General features: G+C 39.3%; 1 protein-coding gene across 3 annotated transcripts in view; it reads right to left on the bottom strand.

Moving 5' to 3' along the window:
• Positions 1-997: 997 nt before the first annotated feature.
• The window catches only part of LRP5 (LDL receptor related protein 5), a gene marked incomplete at its 5' end in the record, with an annotated part of 129,279 nt that continues 104,864 nt past the window's right edge, over positions 998-25,412 (bottom strand). Inside the window, 10 exons of one of the 3 annotated variants that reach the window (XM_080619946.1) lie at positions 998-1,262; positions 1,899-1,996; positions 4,326-4,465; positions 6,876-7,112; positions 9,960-10,070; positions 13,192-13,428; positions 16,427-16,552; positions 17,791-18,000; positions 21,585-21,775; positions 23,694-23,905. In XM_080619946.1, coding sequence (XP_080476072.1) covers positions 1,001-1,262; positions 1,899-1,996; positions 4,326-4,465; positions 6,876-7,112; positions 9,960-10,070; positions 13,192-13,428; positions 16,427-16,552; positions 17,791-18,000; positions 21,585-21,775; positions 23,694-23,905 — 1,824 coding nt within the window. In that variant the 3' untranslated portion in view covers positions 998-1,000. Of the gene's footprint in view, positions 1,263-1,898; positions 1,997-4,325; positions 4,466-6,866; positions 7,113-9,933; positions 10,071-13,191; positions 13,429-16,426; positions 16,553-17,790; positions 18,001-21,584; positions 21,776-23,693; positions 23,906-25,412 lie in introns of all 3 variants that reach the window. The other 2 variants (XM_080619944.1, XM_080619945.1) reach the window with 2 other exon arrangements.

The raw sequence follows: 25,412 nt of genomic DNA, 5'->3' as shown, positions 1-25,412 counted from the left end.
ATTGAATTAATGGACTTTTGGAAAAAAGAGAACTTGCCCTGTATTACGAGAAGCAGCTGACTATTACAGCCTCTTCCCAGATAGTCATCAAAGGAAGGACGATGGAATTTGGTTTCATTACAATTCAAACAGTGAGTCTGACCAAATATGCACTTTTTGCAGACATTTCTCATAGCTGAAATACCACTTTACTTGCCCCTTCCTCCAACCCACAGGTCAATATGACTGCTTCTGCTACCATTCGCCCACTCAAGTGGGGAACTGACTGGTGCTAAACCAAGTTTTTTAAGGCTGGTTATCTTTTTTTAGCTTGAATAATTTCCAGAACTAGCCATGTGCAGTGGCACTGACATGAGGCATGACATGACAGCTTAACTAGGCCTGTGAGCCTAGTTAAGCTGTAAGGTTTGGCCAAAAGAAGTGTTCTTCCAGTTCAGTCCCAAGCAAAAGGAGAGAGAGGTTTGAAATCCAGGTCTCAGCATGTGAGTTCTGCTCATGGGCAAACAGGAGCATCTAAGGGTTGTGACCATTGCATGTGTTCTCCCAGTGGTGGGAAGGGGTGAGATACTGACAATTTTATTTAAATATCTTTTTCTTTTCTGCGAATAAACTTACATCTTTCTTTAGACTCTTCCACAGGCCACTTTGCTTTCTTGTCTCACATTAATAAAAAGAATTACATACACTTCGCATGTAAAAAGGTGACTTAAAAATGCAAGAAGGCTCAACATTCCCTCCCCAAATCCTTTGGAGACTGAGTAATTTTTATGACATCAAAAAGGCAAATATGGCACAAAAGAATGGAAATTAAGTTAAAAAAATCAATTTTATAAATATTCTTCCTCTGTACAATTTTTCACAGCCCCATCCCTCCCACCCATTTTATTCACATTTCTTTTTTTTTAAATTCCCACCCCAATTTATTTTTAAATCATAAAATATATATTTTAAATCTGTTCATATTTTAAAATATTTACAGGAAGAGTTCCTTCTGTTGAGGTCATGAGGAGTCTGTACAAGGAGAGGGTGGAGGGGGGTACAGGTGAAAATAGCTTCTTTCCGTGGCAGGAGACGGAGGGCAACTTTCTTCTGCTGACATGTACTGACTGCGAGGTGTGGGTGGTGGGGGATAAGGGTCTGAGTCTGAATTTAAATCGATATAGTATTTATTGGCCTTCCATCGACTAGTAGTATAGTCACTGTCACAAACATCTGTGCTGCATGGGGTTGTGGGTGGAGCTATCCCTCGTATAATGTATGGCCTGCAGAAAGAAAATAAAACAAACAAAACCCCACATGCATTAGTTGCAATCTAGGGAAAAAAGAAAAAAAAGACAGATTGGAAATGAGTAGCTCTGTGTCCTCAGTCAGAGTGCCTGCTCATGAATACTGTTGTGAACCTTAACTCATATTTTCATAGGAAAACAAGAAGAAGTACCTGAACTGTGTTAAATTTGACTGGCACAACTACAACTACCCTCTGCCAGCAGTACATTCTTCCGGGCCCTGACCAGCCAGAGGAGACCACCAGGAACATTTAGCCCAGTCACTAACAAATAGTGTGACTCATCAAAGAGTTTTATGAGGAGCTTGAGGAACTGAAAAGAAACCACCAATTTTCTCTATACAGGATGGTAAGGCACTTACATAGCAATATAACCTACATATATTTCATTATTGCCCAGCAACACTGTATTGGAAGGCACTAAACTCTGTCATGTCAAAACACGAAAATAAAGCCAACATTTAAACTTAAAACTGGCATAAACTCCATTTAAATGGTCATTTATTAAGAGAAGGAAAGTTGGGGTTTTTTAACAAGGTAAAGTCTGCTTAAGTTCCAAAACTAAAGGACAGATCAATAGAAGATTTATCAAAACTTTTTATATGAGCTATACCTGTAAGATCTTGTGGTTGAAGGAATGTTTGAAGAATAAAACATCTCTGCATTATACAGGGAGCGATCGGTAGCTGGGGAAGGAGGTGGGTTCAAGATCTAGGAAAAAGAGGAAAAAGTGCAAATGTTTGGATTAATTCTACAACTACTTCTTTTGAATATATTATTTATGCCTTCACCCTGTCACTCATCCTTATTTTATTTTCCTCTTCTTGGTGCTTGGGTGAATTAAGGCATTTTTAAAGATCATGGAAGTTCATTATGAGGCTTTACTCTGGGCTCGCATACACTTCAGGCCTTCAAAGTTCTCTCAGTATACAGCATTTTCTTCCTTGCCACATCCATTATTACACTGGAAGGTTGTGGTAAAGCTGGAAATGAGACACAGTTTTGCTGAATTTCAGTGTACTTTGCTGGACCTAAGAACTGATATCATCCTCAAGGAAACAAAGTCTGTTCCAATTCCAGCCCCTAAACTAACACTCAGGTTAGTAGCAGGATCAGGAGGCCAAGTTCCTTTACCATAACTAATACAACTCCATCCTTGCCTGAATACTTTTTTACTGTGGTTCTATAAGCACATGATTTTGACACAGTTCACAATGCAAAGAGCCTAAGAGCTAAAAAATAGTTACAGCCTGCCCTAGCCTGTGTGTGCATATAGAGAGTTGCTGGTAACCCTCACACCAGGAAGAGTTTGTTGCACTTCAGAATCCTTTAGGATCCTTCCCATAGCAGGAAGCAGAACCTCTGACATGACCAGCAGGATACTGGCCTAAAAACAAGGAGTGCACTTCATCCTTCCAATGTGGAAAATTACAGCATTGCTACTGATGGTAGGGCCTTGCTATTGATGTATCTTGTACACAGTCTGTCCTGGGCATTCTGCCAAGCCATGGCCTGCCACAGTGACCACAATAGCATCCTTCCTCTGCCTCTGCTCTTCTCTCATTATAGTAACTGTAAAACCACTGGAGTGGAGATCATTGCTTTGGTCTTCACTGTGCAGTGTCTAGCGAAAGGATTCCTGTCCGTTGAGTTGACCATATCACTATTAATCATAAAGCCATAGAATGGTTTGGGCTGGAAGGGACCTTAAAGCTCGTCTAGTTCCAACTCCCTGCCATGGGCAGGGACACCTTCCACTAGACCAGGTTGCCCCAAGCCCCATCCAACCTGGCCTTGAACACTGCCAGGGATGGGGCAGCCACAGCTTCTCTGGGCAACCTGTGCCAGCGCCTCAGCACCCTCACAGGGAAGAACTTCTTCCTAAGATCTCATCTCAATCTCCTCTCAGTTTAAAGCCATTCTTTCCTCTTTCAAGATACATTTAAATATTTTTATATAAATTCAGCTAAGTTTTTCTGTTCATCCTTTTTAGTGTGGTATTGACACATCAACCCAGTATTAGCATTAAATTGTTCAGCATGTTGCAGAGATACTGGTGAAGCATGAGACAAGCTAATTAGGAGGGCTGCTGACTTCTGAACATCTGCTAGCTGGACTAGCTGCTTGATAACTTCATTGAGAAGGTAATGCAAGAAATAAGTAACAGTTTTACCTTATCAATAGATAAGCTCACAAGCCTCTCTTTTCTATTCTTGCCCTTTTTAAAGGGGAGAGATACCCACAAAGTACATGGGCTCCCAAAAAATTACCTCAATAGCAAGCAGATTGACTCTGCAAGCTTGTGTGAACAGAAGAATGAGTGCATGTTTTGCTTGGAATCACTAAGGAAAAAAACTTATATGACAAAATGCTGGCTAACAGTATGTAATGTTTCTCCTACATATTCTTAAAGAATAACTCCTATTCATGGCTTTTAATTCATTCAGAGAAATGGGGACTAAAATTCTTTCACTTCCAACAGCTAAAAGCCAGAAACTGAGCTAAATTACAGCTAAAAAAACCCAAGCAAAGTAATCCCTGCTGGTACAAGTGTTTTCTCCCAGTGCAGACACTTGGTTTTCTCAATCAACAATTGACACTATCTGAACAGCAAGCCAAGCTTATTTCTTATGTGTTTGCATTCCAGTCCTGTTGTGTCTTGTTTGTCTTTTTATTCCATGTGTGCCTGCAGCATTACACAGTGCAAAATGTCACTGGGCCACTGACATCAGATTTTACAAAGAACAAAGGAGGTGGCATCTCCAAGGCAGTCAAGACATAAGAACAGAAGTGCCCAGGAAAACCCAGCTGAATACCACTTCAGTAGCAAAACATTTTAGACACCGTATAGCACTGTGTAATCCTCATGGACTACAAAAAAGTCCTGTCATGGAGTTCAATGAGTGTCAGACTGCGCCTGTAGATCATAAACAGTAATACCTTAGAATATCCATTATTCTATTAAGTAGCATAAATGTTCATCTTCTCTTTCTTTAAAAGTGGGAGTTACTTAACTCAAAGGTATATTTTCAAGACATACCTGTGGGTAGAAAGTGGCTTTAGTGCTGGATGAGCTACTTGAAGAGGCTCCAGTAACATGGTTTCTGTCATATAAGGGGGCACCGCTGCTTCCTCCCATGAGACTCATGGAGCTTATCATGGACTTTCCACAAGAGATGCCTGCAGTGAGACAGAGAGGAAAACAAGGTTAGGTAAACCACAATTCCATCTACCAACGCAAACCAGAAAACAAATCCACAGCTTGGCAAACCCGTGCAGCGCTACTGGTTGTCACTTCGGGAACAGTGTTTTACGTAAAAACAAGGAACAACATATTTGGTAAAACAAAACATCTTGCCCCCACACCACTTAATGTCTCACTGCAGCACTGAACTCCTCACAACCTGCTCTCAGCACTCTGCTAAGAAAGGAATCTCCAGGACAGTTGACCCAAACTTTTCACCCAAATTGTTAACTAAGAAATTTTCCAATTAAATTCAGGTGTTTGCAAAAAACCATTATACACTGCCCAAGAAAAACAAGCTAGAAAAACAAGCTACAAAGTTTTCATTTCCAGCCAAAGAAAGTTGATTGCCAAGTACATGAACAACAGCAAAAAAATCATTATTTTTATTTTAAAAAAAAAAAAAAAAATCAAAATCACAATCACTGCTTAAACTGAAACCAGCAGTGGCACAAAGAAGGAATCCTGAGTGACAGGAAGAGGGAAGACAACATTCTCCAATCAGTTTTGCTGCAATATACACTTAAATCAGATCATACATTTTGAGCTTCTTCCTGTCAGACTACTCAGTGCTAATGAAACAGTTTAGTTTGGGAAGGTTTCAGAAAAATTTCAGATGCAGGAAATGTTTATTACAAGCAGAGTGGCTCTATCTAAGATCAGCACTCATGACTAACTGTTTTGGAAATGGCATGGTATTAGGAACCTATGTCTTTTCTTTAGAATGAACAACAATAGTAACATTTTCAGCTGCTGTAACATGTCACAGCAATATGGATTTGAAAAAAATAAGAAATACAAATGAGAATCAGAATGACAGCTTGGTTAACACCTACAGAGGTACAGACAAAAACTACTGATACCTGCTTTAATTAAAAAAGCTTCAGTGTGAAGTCCAAATTAGAACCCTCCTGCAAAGACTTCACTTGCAATGATTTCATCCTTAGATTTTATTTCCTACCACAAAAACCTTTCAATAACCATAATAACATACTTTAAGCAGGAATAGTTGACCACAGCCATTAAAGTGTGAGAAAGGCTAAACCTAAGTTACATCTGGCTATCTTCAAAGCCATGGCTAGAAGAAAACAACAATTAGCACATCTCACAAAGTTGTTTAATATGAAAAAGTGCCACATCTTTTAATTTGTCTTTAAGTTTATCATCCATCTGATTTCAGCTGACATGAAAAGCAGACTCCAAATACTCTTAAGCATGGATTTCCTATATTGTGACCCTGTCTGGCAGGTTTACAGATGAACATTTACTTTCCAGCTTCCTGAACAGTATGAAGATAAATTCCTTCTTCTCAGGGCTCTATAGTTAAGACTTTGCTATTTCCTCCATGAAAAGTATGTTTTACTTTGCAAAATGATCTGAGGTACACCATTTAAGTGTTTACTTTGATGTCTATTTGAGGTTTCTGGGTTCTTATTTATTAGCTGAATATCCTAAGCTTTTATGTATACTTCAAGTCTTCCTTCGGTCTCAGCATCATAGTTGCATGCACTTCTCCAATGGGACAGTTTGAGTCCTTTGTGAGGTAGAGAAGATCTGCTGTTTTAGAGATGAAGGACTGAGACACAGAGAGAATAAATGCTTTGTCCAAAAGCAAACAGGAAAGCAGTCTCAGAGATGGGCTACAACAAAAGGCATGTTCTCATTACACTTCAGGCAACGAGCAGCCAGACTACAATGCCACACCCAGGCCGCTTGTGTTCTTCCACATCTGCTGCTGTAACTTTGGGAAGTTTATCCCATGCTTTTTTGTATTACGGTAAAGTAAGCTGCTTCACTTCTTTCCTCTGCTTCTTTCCACTGTGGAATAACATCTCCATCTCGGGCAAACAGGCCAAAATGTGTGAAGAACTTTAATGGACAGGACAGACAAAAAGAATAACTCAACAGAACTTTCACCAGAATGCTAAATGGCATTCTAGGAAACAAGAACATGTGTTCCTGTTTCCAATATTGCACACGGTTCACTATTCTTCATAGTGTTTTGCAGGCCTTAGGTATGAAGTACTATGCAAAGCTCAGGCTTTACTACATAAACCAGAATGTGCTATTTAAAGAGCATGTTTTCTCTGGCAAAATACAGTTAATTTTCTATCAGAAAAGTTAAATACCTGTGCAGATGCAGTTTAGCATGAAAACTGCTTTTGAAAAGATGGCAAGATGCCTACTGAAATGTGTTTTTGCATATCTGATCCAAATGACAGATTTATACCAAAACCACTGATCTGATCAACAACATCGAATTTCTGCACTCTAAATAATGTGTATAACTCCAAATCCAGACAATGTAATGGTACTGATTAGGTGCAAGGTCCTTACCATCCTTACCAGTAAAAGTGCCATGTTGGGAACTTCCTGGAGCAATAAAATTAAGAGGGACGTGAGGGGTGCCACTGACATACTCATGTGGAAAAGGACTATTGGGCCCAGCATAGCGCTGACACACCACTCGCTGGCAAACAAAGTACATTCCTCCCATGACAAAAAGTGACAATATTATACCAATGACAGGACCAATGGCACTACTGTGTGGCTGCGACTCATCTGAAGATGGCTTTGTTTTTTCTGGAAAGAGAGGAGAAAAAAATAAAGAAGGGCATTAAACATGGAGCAATATATATGTTGCTGTCCTGGAGCTGGTTACAGCAAGTAAGTCAGCTCAGTCATTCACACACTGTCTTTGGAAGCATCTGCATCAAACTCAGGCATCTATAGCTCCACATATTCTGATACCATGCACAGGACTTCATGCCTCTTCCTCCCCTCCATGTAGTAAGCAGTATTAGCAAGGTACTCTCCTTTGTGTCTAGCAATTCATCTCAGAACAGGATTACTTAGCATCTTGATAAGAACAGTCTAGGAAGTTTTCTTCCCCCCACAAAGTCTACAGATTAAGAATATAGGACACTTATAAACATGAAGTCCTTACTCAGAGAGGACTCTGCTCTCTCAAAAGCCGTTTGTGCTAGCTTTTAAAAAAATTAAAACCCACTAGAAAATAAAAACTTAAAAAATAATCATTAAAAAATTAAAAGGTTTTACCAATAGGGATGCTGCCGTATGTATTAAGCAGTGGATGTCTTCCTTGCTAATACAGGCCTTAAAATAGTATAGTTTGCCTTACTAAAATATTACTTGCTTTCTAAAATAAACCTTACAAATTGGAAGGAAAACAAAATCCAGAATATCTCAAATACTTCCTACTTCTTATTTCTTTGTTCCCTATACAGCCGAATGTTAAACCATAAAAAGTGCTGCAGTATTTGAGATGAGCTATGTTTCCTATCTTCCCTTATTATGGGTAACACATTCAAAATTATTGCTAAATAAACCTGACACCTCTATGTTTTTCATATATGTGACATTCTTCAGGGAAAAACAGTTTTTCCATGTGATTCACACAATATATATAGTTCCTTTTTACATACACAAATATACATTTATATTCGTAAAGTGAAAAAAATCAAAATAAACTTGGCCAAAGCCTATCAATTTTACGCATTCAGATCAAACTTTCCCCCCTTAATGAAGCTGTAAGAAGTGAAATGGTTCATATAAGATTCAAGCCTTCACTTTATAAAATTTTTCTCCAGTGGTTCTGGTTTCATTCCCTTCAGTGGAAAAACAACTGAAATTGGAGAAGGAAGATAAAGGAAATACAAAATTCTACCGATAAACTCTTTAACAGCTCAAGCATAAAGAATTCATTTCTGTTTCACAGTCTTCACACTTATTAGCGCGTGACAGCTTTTATGCCAGCTAAGTCCCTAATTTTCAAATAGATTAGATCAGATATGACACCAGAAAAAAAAAAAAAAAAAGCCAAAATTAAAACTTGTTCCCAAACTAATTAATTTAAAACACACAAGTCTCATTTTGGTTAAATCTAGCTGCTTCTGAATGCAAGATCTTTATCTAGAAAGTAGCAATCATTCTTATTCCCTGCTTGAGTTCCTTCCCTCAGTCAGGCAAGAAACCACAGAATGCTCTGTTCCACGAAGAGACTCCAGAGGAGACAGTCTTACATCTACATAAAGACACATTTAAATCAGTTACGACCTAATTGCAGGACTGGACCCTAACTGCAACCAGGAAACAGCTGCATTAACTTGGCAGAACGAAAGTTTGTCAAGTGCACAGTGAAAATAAACTGAAAAAGAAAAAAAGCGGAAGAAGTGGCTTTACATTATCCAGAGAAGTAAGGGAACAGGGTGAGAGCCAAGAGATAAACGGAAGATGTGGGAGAACAGTTTTTGTGGCCATTCTTTTAGCCTTTTCTTCTGTTCACCACTTCAGTGGGCTCCCGTCACCACTTTTGTTTATGAAATACTTTTCCTTGCTGTACCCCCCATGAGGATGGAAGGAAGAGACAAGGTTACCCAGACCACCTGGTGACCCCTCTTCTCATCACAGCAGTGGCACACCTTCTGACAGCTGGTGCTTTAAAACCTGACAAGACTCTTAAGATATTAAAAACCTTGCAATTAGCCAAGGCCCTATAGGCAACATCATTAAGCAAAACCACCCAACAGGAGGTGTGTATGTTCAGAATGAATTACCAACAGATCAGCACATCTATTTGCGTCTTTTCTAAAATGCTATGTTCCAACTGTTTTGCTAAACGACTTGTGAGCTACTAAATGCTCCCTTTATCTACCCCATTGCCTGAAAACTTCATGCAGTAGTCACCCTGAGGGTGCAAAAAGAGAGAAACTGCAAGTAGAGCACAGGTAAGTGAATTTCATCATCCACTTCGGATTGCAAAATAACAGATCCCGCTAAGGACTAATACAGCAACAGCCATCAGCATGCCTGTAACTTGCATAAACCTACTGGCATAGGAATGGCAGTTCAAAGTAATATTTTGCCCAGAAGAATCAAGGTCTATCTCTTTATATTCTTTTCCTATCTATCTGCACTTTAAGAGACCAGCTTGTGGTCTCTTGTGGACATTTGCTCACTGCATGCTAGTTTCTCCACATAATTATCCCGCAGCTTGACCCTGTAATTGCAGTGGATTGGGCTGTGCACTTTTAAAAGCCACCCCAAGCTTAGCAGCAGCTCTGCAAGTACCAAGGTGCTGAGCATAGCAGAATCAGATCCCCTGGGTATAGATCTGAACGCTCATCTAAAGAAGGTAGCATTGTATCCCATGTAGCATTTTGTAACTAGCTTGAAGTAACACTGGGATTTCAGATCATCTTCACTAATGCTGTATTGCATTTCCTGGAATAATAGCATTACATACTTTATTACATACATATTACATACATACATCTCATACAACTATGAGAATATATGGCCAAGATTCACTGGGCTACCCCGAAAGAATATTACTGTGCAAGGACTGGGACTCTGCATAGGACATTATGCCTGAACACAGCACTTGAATCTCAAGGAATGACATCTCACCACACATAAGCTCATCAGAACCATCGATGCAATCTGGAAAGGAGTCACACTGCTGCTTCAGGAGGATGCACTGGCCGCTTGCACATCGGAACTGATTGGGTAGACAAATTGCTGCACAGAAAGAAAGAAAAGATTACGTACTACTTGCATGGCAGCAATTGAGCAACTTAAGAAAACAAAAAGTGAGACATGACGCCTCATGGTATTTTTGAGCAGGTAGGCACCAGAACACCTGCTTTGCTGCTGTGGGGAAAATGCAAGTCTGCATTATCTCTTGATTCTTCCTTCTTGTTGTTACACATCCTAGTCAGCAGGGCTAAAATAAAATTCTGATCCCAGTAACTCCCCATCCTTTCTCAGATCAGTCCTGTTGGGGCAAAACTGGGATCAAACCAGCAATAAATAATCTTACAATAACTAATAAAGTGTAGCTTATCACCTGACAGGTTAACAAAATGTAATACCTTGACATATCATAATCTTATATAGTGTATAGTATGTTATGCAGTTCGGTATAATATAACCTTGCTAATTAACTGATAAATTTCTTGTCTATTTGTAGAAGCCTCTGATTCAGTGAAAATTACTTGTTAATTAACTTTGGAATCTCTGTCAAGTCAAAGCATATAAAAAGACATAAAAGACAGACTGTTGTACAAGGGCTAGTAACCAGCAGTCCTGGAAGGTTCACAGTACAGGTTATTTAATGCAAAAATAAGACAGGTTGTTTTCTTCTGGAGGAGAAGATCCAAATTCATGTTTCTGATCACAGCACTGGTGGTGGTTTGATGTGGACCTCTCCTCAATAGCCATACTTACTTTGCCATGGTTCATTTTGCAGAGCAGTTCTCGTGTAAGAGAACTAAATTATTTATGGAGAAAACTTAGCTAGAAGCTGATATGCATCAGCTCCTGATTTGGACTGTTATGCCCCCAGTAAGCTGGATGCAGCTCCACAAGGTCTTACAGTGCATATAAAACATTTACATGTTAACAGAAGGCTCTAAAATTATCTAGAGCTCCCATCACACCACTTAGGTTTTTGCACTATGAGAAGGGCCAAGTTCTGTGTGCACCTTCCTAGTTACCAGTGACTATCAGCCCTCTACTTATTCTTGCAACTGTCTGCTTCTCCTTTGTCTTCTCTCAAGTCTTCTGTCTTAATATCCTTTCTCACATGCATATTTTCTGTTGCTGTCCTGCCTTGTTGAACTTGTGGTTTCTTCTTGATCTAGCAAAGGACAACTTGGTGTACTGAACCTGTGTTGTTCAGGTGATGTAGTCTCTTCAGTGGCATGGTAATCCAGATGCAATATCAAGACACTGTTAACCTTTTTGACTTCCTCAGGATAAGACAGAACTAGCTAGCAGTACTGTAATAGATTCAACAAGATGAAGGGCACAGTCTTGAAGATGTGGGACATATCCAGGGACATTTCTTTGGCCACTTGAAAGGTCTGCAACCCCTGTGCCAATACTTCAGGCACAACTCTCCAAAAACATGCCTTGGGAAACTAGGAGATAGGAGAAGTGGCTTCTGAGAGAATCGAAGCATTGAACTCAGACCTATGGAAAGGCAGTGATTATCACTGCTCTGAGCACAAGGCTATTCCTCTGATGCATGAGGTGGAGTAGCAAAGTTCTATTAAGCCCAGTTAGCCTCACTACCTGAATAAACTTCATATCAAGAACAAGAATGCACTATATACTACCTTCCCTTCCCCAAACACAGTGGGTTATAGGCTGACATATGCTAAGGGACAAGAAAAGCCTAATGGATTTTAACTTTCTTAGGAACCCACTCTGGCTTTGGCCTGTAAAGATTCCTGAGGACTACACAGTCCACGTTCACCACATCGCCCTCAGTCTAACCCTGGACACTGAGTATTTTCATAGCTCTTCTAGGGAAGTGTCACCATCCTGGACAAAAGTTTAGACTTGGATGGCTCAAGTGCTTGCAGAAAACTAGGTGTACAACCACTGAGCATTCAATAACTGAAGAAATGTGTCTTCGACTATTCTAGATCAGATGGCAATGCCCATCTGTGCCCTTAAAGAGGCAGTGCAGGGCAAGGCAGGCACCTACAGTTCATATGATGCCAGGAACATTGGCATAAAGTTTGTTTAGCAGTGCCCACCATTTCACAGTGAGATGACCACATGCACATTCCACCTTGACTCTGAACGTGTGTAATGGCACTGTTAGGTTGCATATGCGCTCTATGCTGAACAAAGCAGGGCCTCTTGATGAAGCAGTACAGTTAGTAAGTACCACCTCCCATAAGAATGACAGGAACTTAGACATGGCTGATCCTCCTTTTCTTTGCAAAGGCAGCACTGGTGTTCTGGTATCCAGGCTCAAAGTTACAGAGGAGGCATTGCAAATCCACAGAATTACTCACTGAAATGTTCACAGAAGTCTATCCTACTGGCCCAGTGGCAATTATTAGTCACTGAGTGGGTAAGGCCGATGGTCCTGAGGCTTCAACAGATGAAGAGCAACACTACTGAATAGGCTCCTGAAATTCTGTACAGCAATAAGAAGCCATGGTACCAGCTCATAGTCAAGTGTCTGTTTCAGCTATGCTTTGATACTAGATATAGAATATGCAAGGTTTCCATCAACTAAAGGATGATGCAAATGCACCCACCCATGCTTCTCTTTGGGACCCAGATCCTATGGCTGACTGCATACAAAGCAGCTGCAGCAGTAAGAGTTCCTTGGATGTCATTCCACAGATTTCTCATAGAAAGGTGTATCCAGGATTATAAACATCAGCTTTCTAAGAGTGAACTCTCAGAAAAGTCAATTCAGCCACAGGATTAAGGTGTCCTGTGGCACCTTGCTGTGACCACTGTCCAAAGGTGAAGTGGACACCCAGGAAACAGTGCAAGCCAAAATGATAATTATCCTGAAAAAAAAAGCGTATGTTGAGTTCTGCCAGTTTCTATCCTGTTTTCATTCAGGATACGTATTAAAGATACTCTCCCCAAAACCTCTCACACACCTGTAGTTACAAGGTCAGAAATTTAAGTAGCTACAGAGAAGTTTAATTTGAGCAACAGAATAAGAAAGAGGGAAAGAAAATCAGTGGATAGTTTAGATAGGCTTATGGTTAAGGCTCTTTTTCACCATTTGAAACTAAAAATCCTATACAGACATATGAAGAACACTTAGAATCCCAAATGGATGCTTATGTTAAAACCACAAGTTCAGGAAAATCAATCTTACTATCACAATCTGCTTCATCAGATTTATCTTGGCAGTCAATTTCTCCATTACACCGCAAGTGTGCATCGATACACTGTCCTTTCTCACACTGAAACTGGGATGCAGAGCATATTGGGCAACTATCTTCATCACTCTGGTCATCACACTCTGGAAATCCATCACATCGCCATGCCATTGGGATACAGTCAATCTCTCCAGTTGCACAGGTAAATTGGTCTGGGGAACAAGTCGGAGGTTCTGGAGAAAGAGAAAACAAATCACATTTGTATATTCAATTTTAGCTCTTACAACAAAATAACAATGTGACGGACTTTTAAAAGAAAAAATGCACGTCCCTGAACTGAAGTTCTATCACAATATTAAGATTCCGGCAAAGAGGAAAACATGATTATGCACAGGGTATGAAATTTTGCCAACTTCATGTCAAAAACTGGATGCTTGCTGGTTGAAGAATCTTGCTCTAGCAGTTGAGCACTGAACTAAGGACAGGAACTACAAATACTTACTTTGGCTCTTACAGTCACCCTTTGGAAGACACTGCCATGCACAAATTCAAATAAATACTCAAGCCACAGTCTACACAACTCTAATCCCTGCAAATATATTATCCTGGAACAATTCTTCATAAGAAAACTTGGCACATTGGGTTAACTGACAATTAATCTACTTAAAACATACAACATCTGCTTCTACAATATCTGTTTCTCTATTTTTCCAGTGGTTTATCCACAAATTGCTGAGTTAGGTATGAACTGAAAAATATGAATGTAGAAAAAGTATCTGTAAAGGTATGTTAAACATTAAGCTAAGTCCTCTTGCTGGAAAGTCCTGGGCTGTAGGTCACTGGAGGTTCAGAAAGTAGTCTGGGGAGCACCACAGGCCTGCCTTGGTCTTACATTCTTTCACTATCGTTAGGGACAGAACTCTGGACTTTTTAGTTTTTTTGTTTGTTCGACCTAAGAAAGCCTGGACTTCCTCCAAATTTGACTTTTCATGGACCCCAAGATCCTGGCATCAATCCACTCCACAAATATACTGTTGCCCAATCACACGCTGTTAGCATTTAGCAGCAGCTACAACCTCATCTAGAGATGCTACAGTTATGCTATAAGAAGACATTCGTTGTTGCTTTCTTCAGAACGTGAAAAGACAAACTACATCAAGAATCTATTGCAAAAAATGCTGCTAATTCTTGCATACATCAAATTAGCACACACTTTTCCACCATTAATATCAACATATAAGCCATTAGCCAACATATAAGAACCTTCAGTTATTGAAGTAGCAGTTATTTATGTTGCAAATGAGGGCAGCATCTCAAAACATCGCTGCAGCGAACAGACACATTTCCACTGATTTCAAAAGTTGCTGGGTCAGATCCCTATGATGTAATTAAACCAGTTAACACAGGTAGTCACTGATCCCCATAGCTGCTGTTGCCAGCAAATGCTCCAAGTAGATGCTTTACCACTTGATTAACAGGGTACCACATCACACCCTGTCTATGACAACAATTACTGAGCAAGCTGGAGGTGTGTTCTGACACTGGATGGCAACAATTCTCTGAAAACCGAATGAGCTTTTATTAACATCCAGGGTCAGCACTGGACATCACAAAGAACCCAGCTTAAGGAAAGCTTTGCAGCTGTAACCAATGACAAGACTTTCGTATGAGTATTTTTTTCCCGAAGGTAGTGTAGATAGATAGATCATAGATCCTACAGCTATGCAATTACATGCAAACCATTTTAAAAGTGTTGCTGTCCTTCTTTCATTAGGGAGAAATGTTCAAAAATGAGACTCAAGTATAATCAAGAGCCTGAAAAACAGAACACAAATAAAAATCCAAATGCATTTTATTTTCGAAAATGTCACGATTTTAAAGTTTCTGATTTATGATTATTTGGTGAAGCAATATAAGAATTGCAGCCAGGGACCTGACAGCTGTAGGTAAGACAAAGATGCCAGATACGCATATTAAGATAATTCTTAAATTCTGGAATGAGTGTGCTGTTTACATAATTCAACAGACAGATTACTACTTCTGCATTTAGAGCCACATTTAATGTTGCATTATGGTTGCACTTGGCAGGCACAACTTGCATTTAAAAACTTGTCAAGAGCATTCAGAAGAGTACATGGACAAACATTCTCCAGCCAAAATAGCTATTAATCTTTTGAAATATTTTGTTATTTTGAAATAATGTTTTGAAATACTGGCTCTTGGCTGCTACTATGGCAGACACGATAGGTTAAAAAGTTGTTGTGGCTTAGTGAAGGATTAGAATACAAAAAAACCAGACACTGATGGATGCCCCTGGATTTTTTGATTTATAACTGAAGGTAACAAAGGAGTGGGATGTAGGAATCTCATGCTGGCCATGTTGTGCAACAACAGTAGAGCAAGAAATACAAGTAGGTTGATTCCCCACATAAATGTAACCACCACTACTCTAAAACCACATAGCCTGTTGTGGTCATGGGAAAGCAAGCAGTTTATAATAGAAATTACTGTCCCTTGCGAGGTCAGAGTTCAGCCAGAAAATGAAATCCATGGCAAAATGAATACATAAAAGAAGTCAAGAGGACGAACAGAGCCAAATGATTTAAGATATGTTGCCTCCCAAAAAGAAACACTGGTTTTTTTGTTTGTTTTTAATTCCCGCTGCAAGCATAACAACAAATCTCAAAAATCCAGGAATTGTGAAAGAGCTGTCTGCAGGAAAAGTCTACTGTGTGGAAAGAGGAGAGCTACCTTAATTAAATTAATTAAAAAGGATTGCAATGAAGCCTTTGGCCTACATTTTGTAACTAGACAGTACAGTGCTTCATATTATGAGGCCAAATTCATTTGAAAGACTGGAATATGACAGAGTGGGAATCATATGTACATTTACTGCTGCTAGGTCATTATGGGTTGATGCAACATCACCTTGTAAGGTTTTGTTTAAAGCACAAACCTTACACATCCTACAATTATAAAAATCTCAGTAGAAGATACAAGTATTTTTGGGTCAAACAAGAATATTCTGCTCACAATCAGAAGTCACATATGTTCAAAAACTGAAGCAGAAAACAGATGGCAGAAGAATCAAAGGTCAATTTAACACATGATGCAACATGCCATGTGTAGGAAAAAAAGCAGTGTGTAATCCACATTTCGGATTGGAATGCAACCTCAACTCCCAACTTTTTTGATGTAAACTGCTCAACAGTAGAGTTAAACATAACTCACCTCCACATGTTAAGAGATTCTGCAGAAGCACAAGGTGCTCAGGGCATGAACACCTTGGAGTCCCATCCCCTTTGGCAATGCAAATGTGTGAGCACCCACCATTGTCACGGGAGCATGGATGCACAGCTGGAGAAACACACAGAAAAGAATATCAGAAAGCATAAAAGAAATGATAACTAGTCCTAGCTACGGCAAACTCACCAAACCACTCACAAACCAGTTCTATTTGATTAACAAAGATTTCACTACAAATTAATGGGAAGATAAATGCAGGATTTTTCAATTCAGTGCTCAAAAGCTGATATACTACTTCATGAAGACTACATTTCTCCCAGTTAATAGTGATATGGACACCTTTAAAGGACTCCTAAAAAGAATTTGGGAGGTAAGGGGAAAAGGAATGAGAAGGCAGATTTCAGAAGGTCACATTTACAGCATACCTAGACATCCCACCTGCATTTCTAGAGTAGCCAGGCATTAAGAATGAACACACATCATTGCAGAATGCCAACCCCCAAATCTTTCAGGAAGTCTCCTTTAATCTTAAAGAGCTCGTAATATCTAGCCCCTCAGCTTCCCTGTTACTTGCAAAACTGCAACATAAAAACACACAATTGATTTATTTTTTTTTTAAGGAAGGTATATGGTTGTGTGCCCAAATCACAAAATATATAAATTCTCTTTTATATTTCTGTTAAGCAGGAGGAGGTGTAGGATGTCACTTTGAGGAGTGACTACTTTGAGAGATTTCTGCACTCTCCCTCCGGCCGCAGAACTTGGACCATTAGTCCAGAAAAAGAAGGTCCGGCATGCATAACCCATTTCAGAAGGGAGGACCTAAAATGGCTCCACCTCTGACAGGAGAGAAATTCCACTTCCACAATAATGCATTGTAGGACTTTTCTGCACATTCTCCCTCTCTCACTGGAGGTTTTTACATCATTGATTGTGCTGAGTCAAAACACTCATGCTGTACACAGGGATCCAAAAACCCTGGAGAAAAGACAAGTACAATACTCATTCTTTTTAAAGGTTTTTCCAAGTGTTATTACTTGGTTGTACTTTAAAAATTAGTAACCATTATTATAAGTAGTTTTTACAGTGAACTCAGTATCATGTACGCTTCTACAAAGCAGGTAATTAAGTGCCATGAAATCACATTTTCTAGCTGCAGAAACACTCCTCTAGAAAAGGAAGAGGAACTTTTTTCTCCTCTGTTTCTCGGATCCCAGCTGGCTGAGTTGAAAGCACTCCATGGCTTACTTTCAGTCCACTGGGCAATCTTATTACAATATTCAGCTAGATAAGGGCTTTGAGAGACAGTGACTAAGAGTGAGAGACACCAGATACTGAAATAAACTCACAGAATTCTTCCATATCAAGCTCTTCTACAGCATGAATACCAGTTAGGTGAGCAATTCGGCCTTGAATTCTAGTCCTTTTGTATCCATTTATTTTCTCCACTCTCTCAATCATCTGCTGCTGACGATCAATCCAATACAAGTGATTGCCCAGCACAGTAAGTCCCATTGGCTGAAGGATGTTGGAGTCCTCCAGGGTCACGCGGTTAGCACCTGAGATCAAAACCAAAGACTAGCTCTATACCAGTTGACTTTGAAATAATTTCTTAAAAAATAAGCAGCAACCGCATCAAACCAAACCAAATATAGTTAGCTCTAAGGTATTCGGCTTCATCTGTCTATGCAGATCAAGGCTCTGTTTGTTCAGCTTCATCTCAAGTAAATGCAACCAGTTGCTGTGTCATGAGAGCAAGTAGATACAACATGAAACAGAGCTCATCCTTGCATACACCAGCTGGCCAGCCAGCCAGCCAGGATCATGTTGACATCCTATCACATGTATCTGCGCACAGTCTCCAAAGCCTGTTGTCACTGACAGACTCAGCTCTTGGGTCATAATTTTTACAATGCATTCACACACCAAGCAACAATACACTTTGTTGGAATCTACAACCACGAGTGAAATACAGTCAGTTAACTTCACTGCCATTACCCAGGTAAAACACATTCACTATGTAAAATAAGAGGCAAGTACACAAGCCATGTCATACGCTACATCACAAACACAAAGAAAGGATCACAAAAGAAAAGCTCGTATTCTAACAGCTATGCTTCTTTCTTTGCCTTCTCTTTTTTCTTCAGTAACCACCCAGAAAACCCAAACTCCAAGTAACTCAGTATGCTCTTAAACATGAAGGCTATCAAATGCTCAGGTTTTCTGTTCTGCAGAAAGGTGCAAAAGTCTGCTCTCAGCCAATGTGAAAAACACATGTTAAGTAAAAATGCATTTATGAATGCTTTTAACTTTAATTGCTTGCGGTCTTCTACCGTCTGCTGCCCTACACTTAGTGGCATTTAATTGTTGCTTTTGTTACGCTTTTCTAGGGTGAACAAGAGATTCTGAATTATTCTATCAATTCACAGAAACCATTTTGAGGCTGTGTGATCCTAAGCATACTGGGTACATTTGATTTTAAAAATGAGGTATCAAAACAAAATAATAGCTTGGTGCTTCTTTTGCTTTCGTATTTCATTTTGGAATAAAGACCTTATGTCTGCTTGGATTTAAAACAGAAAAGTTTTGAATATCTACACAAAATGAGATTATAGAATCTGAGATACATAATAGAAATGCTATGAGCACTGGATTCAACTGATTTGCTGCATAAATTACATAAAACTCAGCCAAGCAAAAGAATGTAACATTTATTTCAATTACAGATTCTATCAGTTTTGCACATAAAATTACCATCTGCAATGACTCTGGCTGTTACGACAAACAGCATGCATTCAAATCAGATGTAGTTATACAGAGATCAGAAATCCTCAGACTTGCAGTTGGGGTTTTAGTTCTTTACCCCTGAATTTCTTTTGTTTCCAAACCAATGCGGTTTTCAGGAGGTAGCCAAAGTATCAGTGGATTTTACTTGTAAAGAGTAAAAGAACAGATGTACCCACATTAGTGTCACTAAATGGACACTAAACCTGACCATTACCACTACTCTCCAGCAATGCAGGTCCTGAGATGTTCTTTGTCTTCTCCTAAACAGGTCTTAATATGCAGAAATACTAGGAAAACTTTTGACAGAAGGAGGTTCTCAAAGAACAAAGCACAGGGCGCTTGTTTATTTGTCCTGCAACCTGCTGAGCAACCTTAACTCCTATGAACTTAAGTGTCATTGGGTTTTCAAAGATGACTGTCCTTTTTCCAGACTAAGCAAATGGGACATTTTGACTCAAAAGTACAATTTTCAGCTGCATGGAAGATACAACAAAAATAGGAAAGTTTCATTTCAGCTCAATTTTTTTAAGTGCTAAATTGCTCATCCATTTAGAAATAAAAGGCAAGTTGGTTTCCTGTAGGATTTCCTGAAGGCAGCCTGAAATCGTGAATACATGAGGCATCAGGTGACATTTGCAATCTAGCAGTCCTGTTAGAATCCTAGCCTCTTTGAGCAACCTACCAAATCCAGGCCTAAACCAGGCTAATGGTTTGGGGGTTTTTTGGGTGAGTAGATCAAGCATCATCTTTTTTTCTCCCTTATCTGTAAAATACTGAACATTGGTGACTTGGGAAGCTGTAGAGACAGCAGTGGGAAAGGTGATTAATCTATACTATAATTACACTGGATATCATCTTGATTAAATGACAGTCCAAACTATTAATGAATAATTTTAAAAGGAGATGCAAAGGGTACCTATGGCACTGGATGACACCATTAAATCGTTCTTTAGAAGAATGATCAAAATGACAAACTTGATCTAAATAAAAAAAAGGCTGTTTTCAACAGTTATGGTTAGAAACAAAGATGATAAAACATGTTACAGGTAAGGAAGTGCTGAATTTCCATAGTAATTAAATACTTTGATTCCCAGAATGAAACAGATGTGTAGTTTTTCAACATAGAAATCAATAGTTAAATGTAAACTACATTAAACTGGAAGGACACACAATTCCTCTATTTAAAATCTAATTGAAAACAAAGCATGTTCTCATTGCAGCAATTTTGTATCTTTTCCAATCACTTCAACAATAATATAAAATACCACTTTTTAATTGCCTGGTGTGGCAGACAAGTTATTTGTGAATGGTTTATGAATGTCTAAAACACATCAATAACTCTAACTGAAAAATCCAAGAAACTCATAAAGAAAACTGTTAAGACAGGTTTATGGTTCTTTCAACACTCTCTGGAAGTTAAACATTGCACATCTGTGGTTACTTCATGATTTAGCAGTATGCAGTTAAGCAGGATACAGTGCAAGCTTCAGAATCCTCCATAACAATGTCCTCTCACCAAGCCTATGAGGGAATAAGTTGTCCAAACCAGTCCAGTTGGCATAAAAACCATTATACACAATTTTGGTCAAATTTATTCAGCAGCCTCAGTTTACACCAAAATCATTTTGCTCATGTATTCCCATTTTAAAGTGCTTTTCTCAGAAAATACTTTTCAGAGGAACTGATTAAAGCCAACAAAATTTTGGCTGCCAGATTTCTTCTGAAGCTGTGATGCAAGTCCCCAAAATAGCTTAAAATAAAAATATGCTGTTAACTCATTAAAAAAAATCAACAGTTCAGTGAATCACATTACAGAGAGCTCAGCTGGATCAAATACAACCATGACTTTCTGGCTACATGACACATATTCTCTAGTTAATAAATATTGGTTTTCTTCTAAACCTATAGCTTTCCCCTGCATTTATCTTATCTATAGGGTTTGGTTCTTTAGCTGTGGCCTGATCAAATAAATGTGCACTAAAGCCTTGGGTTCAATAATAACCAGAGAAAGCTTAGTTTTCCCTGTAAAAAGATCCAAAGAATTGGATTAAAGTATGTATTTAGTATGCAAACATACGCTTACATGGAGTTTTAATTCCATGAAAAGGAATAATGCGCACAAAGGAAGCTGTAACCACAGGATACCACTACCAGCATGTGATGGCCTAGCTGCTGATTTATTCGTATGTCAGTTTACCCAAGTCCTGTTCTCAGGTCTTATTTATTCGAGACTTAGATCTAAAATAACAATAAACAGACACCCCTGCATTTTATGCTGTACTATGCAAAGACACAGTCCATCTTTTTTTGTACATACACGCGCTTTGTTCCAAATGTTTAACTGCGTATCACGCACCTGACAAGTCACAGCTTTCGATGCGCTTCAGATCTGCATCCACCCAGAAAAGCTTTCCAAGTTTGTTGTCAATCACCAGTGCTACTGGTCGGATTAGCCCAGTAGTAAAAAGCACTTCTCTCTCTGTGCCATCAAGGGCTGCACGCTCTATCTTGGGAGCTCGCTCTTGCATGTTGGTGAAGTACATGTACCTGAGAACAAAGATACCAGAAGCTTCAGAAAGGAGGCAACTCACCTTTGCACATAGGTTCTGCGTGTAAATGGGAACGGTTTACACAGGGACAACTGTGGTGACTGTTGCTCCCAGCCACAAAGATCCAGATCTGTCAGCTGTAGAACCCTAAACATTTGTTAACTGGCATATTGAGATAGCCTGAAATTAATAGCATTTTTCCTTAATACAGGTCATAAAATGCCTCAGCACTCAGCACTGCTGTGCTGGCAGCACTGCTGAGGTGAGGGCTGTAATTGACTTGCACAGACTTTCTTCAACCATCCTTGGGTAAAGCTGCTCCCATCTGTGAATCAAAGCCCAGAAGCTGTTTCTGACAAAAAACCCAAAACCATTAGCCACCACCTCCTCTCTTTCTGGGTTGCTTTCCTTCTCAGCAAGTAGAAGTTCCTACCAAACTTGAGAGGAACACAGATCACAGAAGGAAGAAGAGCTCAGGATGGCATTGTTCTTTTTTTTTTTGGTTTTTTTTTTTTTTTTTTTTTTTTTTTTTTTGTTTTTTTTGTTTTTTTTGTTTTTTTGATGCTTTAGTACCATCAATTCTTTTCATCTGCCTAAGCCAATTCAGCTGCAAACAGAAAGTCTCTGCCTACCCCATGCATACGGAAAAAAGGGCTTACGCACCCACATGGCAAACTAAGAACTCCCTCAGGAAAAAGTCAGTGATTTTTTCAGTGGTGGATAACATGGGCACACTCCCTAATACAGTGGTGTGCACTGTTGCATAGCCTTTCATGTCAGAATCAGGAGGAGAGGCAGCAGTCAGAATGTGCAGCCAAAGGAGAGGTGGAGGGCAGTATTCCTGTAACTAAGGCAGAAGTAGTTCAGAATGCAGAGCTGACTAGAAAATATGAGAGTTTTGGAGGTCAACAAACTCAAACTTCTGTTTAAATGGAGAAAGCAGATAAGCTTTTAACAAATGCAAACGGAAAACTTTTATAAATATGAACAAAGATGTCCAAGTGACTTAAGTACCAATAAGTTTAGAATCTTTCCTCTAATCCTCCACTCCCCACACCAGTTTTTGAATTATGCAGAGTACACTGAGTATTGTATAAAATACCAACCCACAACAGAGTCCCTGGGTGCCTCTGTATCCACGAAGTTACAAACCATTCATACTACATCTTTCAAGCACATGGTAAGTAGTAAATTGAGATTTAAGCATCTATTTTATTAAAGAGAACAGTAAAGGACCATCTTTGACCTCTGAAAATGAAGCTACTAACCACCTGAAGTGGAGGTGAGGGTGTGCTGAATCTAGCTAAAACTGCTTTACAGCAAAACAAGGTATTTTCTGCATCACTTTAGTGTATCCTACCTGTTTAAATTAATTTCAGACATTTTTGAGATACACACCAAGGCGGAACTAACTTAAAAGTGGACAGAACACAGGGGTTGGTTGGTTTGTTTCTTTGATTTTATACTATTAGAGTAGATCATGAGAGACGCTTTTTTTTTTTTCTGAAAGCATTTGTTTTATGATGATAAAACATTTATAAGCCAGATTCCCAGCTGATATAACAGTGTAAATTTTCTTGCTTGTCCTATTAGGTGGCTGGATTGTGCACAGTAAACAGGATAAGGTGGGTTTACTTTGCTTTCCTCACCTGAGTTATTTCTGTTCCTCACTATAACCAACCACATGGCTGTGTTAACATCTAAGCATACCAGAGTAGGCAGCCAAGGAGAGAACAGGAAGAGAAACCTGGATACCTCTAAAAGCCAGAATTGGGCAAGCAGTCAACTGACACCCTGAACAGTAAAACATGCAAAAAGTCTCCTTTTCAGAATATACATATGCAACACAAGATTCACACACACAGCTGGCATACATCCCAAGAATGCTCTGTACAAGGTACAGAGAGGAATCTCACCCTCGTTCTGCATTTACTGCAATGGCTCTGGGCTTGTCATGATCCCCACGCAGCACCATCCCAATTGACTCGCCGTTCAGCCTGTGGACATTGACTGAATTGGTGGCCTCGCAGGTCCAGTACAAGGTATGGCTGTATATATCGATGCTAAGGTCGTGTGGCTGCTTCTCTGGGTTCTGGCTTTGGTTTGGAGTACTCATGACAGTGAAAGGCTGCAAGACAACATGTGGGGAACAATTTGCATTAATTATTGTGATTATTGACTGAAGAACACTGATTGCACAGAAAGCATGGTTTACCTACCTACCTACAGCAACAACAAGGAAACAACAAATACAAGAAATGCAATAAAGCTTAACAACAACAACAAAAAAAGATTCAATTCAAACTGTGGATTAGAAGAAAAACATCCAGAGAAAATCCACAAGATTATGCAAAACTCCCCAGAAAGCAGTTGTGGGGCCTCCTGTAAGCAGAATTAATTAGCAGGAGATGGAAGAAAACAATACTGAATGTTTATGCATGGAACAAACTTGAATGGAACAATGCAAGAAACAAGGCAGCCATCTGGCCAGACCTGCACTGTTACGCAGGCAACTGAACAAATCTCTACCTTTTGCTAAAGTCTCCTTACTTTATTATTTATAGTGTTGTAGATACTGATTTTCTTTAAGTCCTGGCTTCTCTTAAAAACTAAGGTCTTTTAATGAAACTTGCTTCTGTTTGCTCACATGTCAAATGGCTACAGCTCTGTTTCACACCCATACTAGCAACATTATGTTGCTTTTACCCTCATAGTCTTCATGACAGACCTTACAAAACTTGACATTGCCAAGTTCCTGGAAATGTTACCCTCAACCCCTTCCAGCATACTATTTACTACACTTTTAACTCTATGTTGAATACTAGACTTCAAAACTATTTCTGTGAAAAGCACTAGAGCATATAGAACATCCCCAAAGGCAAATAATCTTTCTATTGTTTCTTTAACATTACATAGGCTCCACTAGCGTACAGCCAATTCCAGTGCCCTTGGGACAGTATTACTGCTGGCAGGACTCCCAACATCAAAGTAGCCTTCAAAGGTGACTGCTTCTGGTGACATGATGATGGTGAGGGGGCAGTGGTGGCTTCCTTAAGTTTCCTAATACAATGCTGCCAATCCAAATACAGAAACAATATCAGAAAAAGTTCACATGGGTCAAGAAAGCTGGAGACACCATTCCATGCTCAACTTAAGACAAATGAATTACAGAACACAGCATTACTCGTGAAAGTTATATTTCAGCAACTTGATTTTAAGCCACTAAGTTCTGCATAGTAACACAGAGGCTTTTTTCTTTTTATATAAAGCTTTATCTCTATTTTGTCTGGACAGTGTGACTAAAAACCAAAAGAAATCGTTCTTTTCCTAAAGTCAAGGGTGACATTACTCAGGTATGAAGTTCATATGCACCATCTGCAAACAGCACAACTTAGCAAAATTAAGTAAAAATAATTAGTGAAAATTGGAAAGCCAGAATTTGCAGGGGATCTACATCTTCAAAGCTGTGTGACCAAGGTAAAGGAAAACACAGAGCAAATGAATCTCCGTTGCAATTTGCACCTAGCAAGTACCAAAGAGAAGCTAGACTACAACAATTAGCACCTAGCATAATCCCAAAAAGCAAGAGCAAAACTTCTTCAAAATTCATCCACAACCCAGCTAGCTGCCCAGCC

Source organism: Psittacula echo, assembly GCF_963264785.1.
Source record: "Psittacula echo genome assembly, chromosome: 5".
In the NCBI taxonomy this organism is placed as follows: domain Eukaryota; kingdom Metazoa; phylum Chordata; class Aves; order Psittaciformes; family Psittacidae; genus Psittacula; species Psittacula echo.
This window is presented reverse-complemented; position numbering and strand designations above follow the sequence as displayed.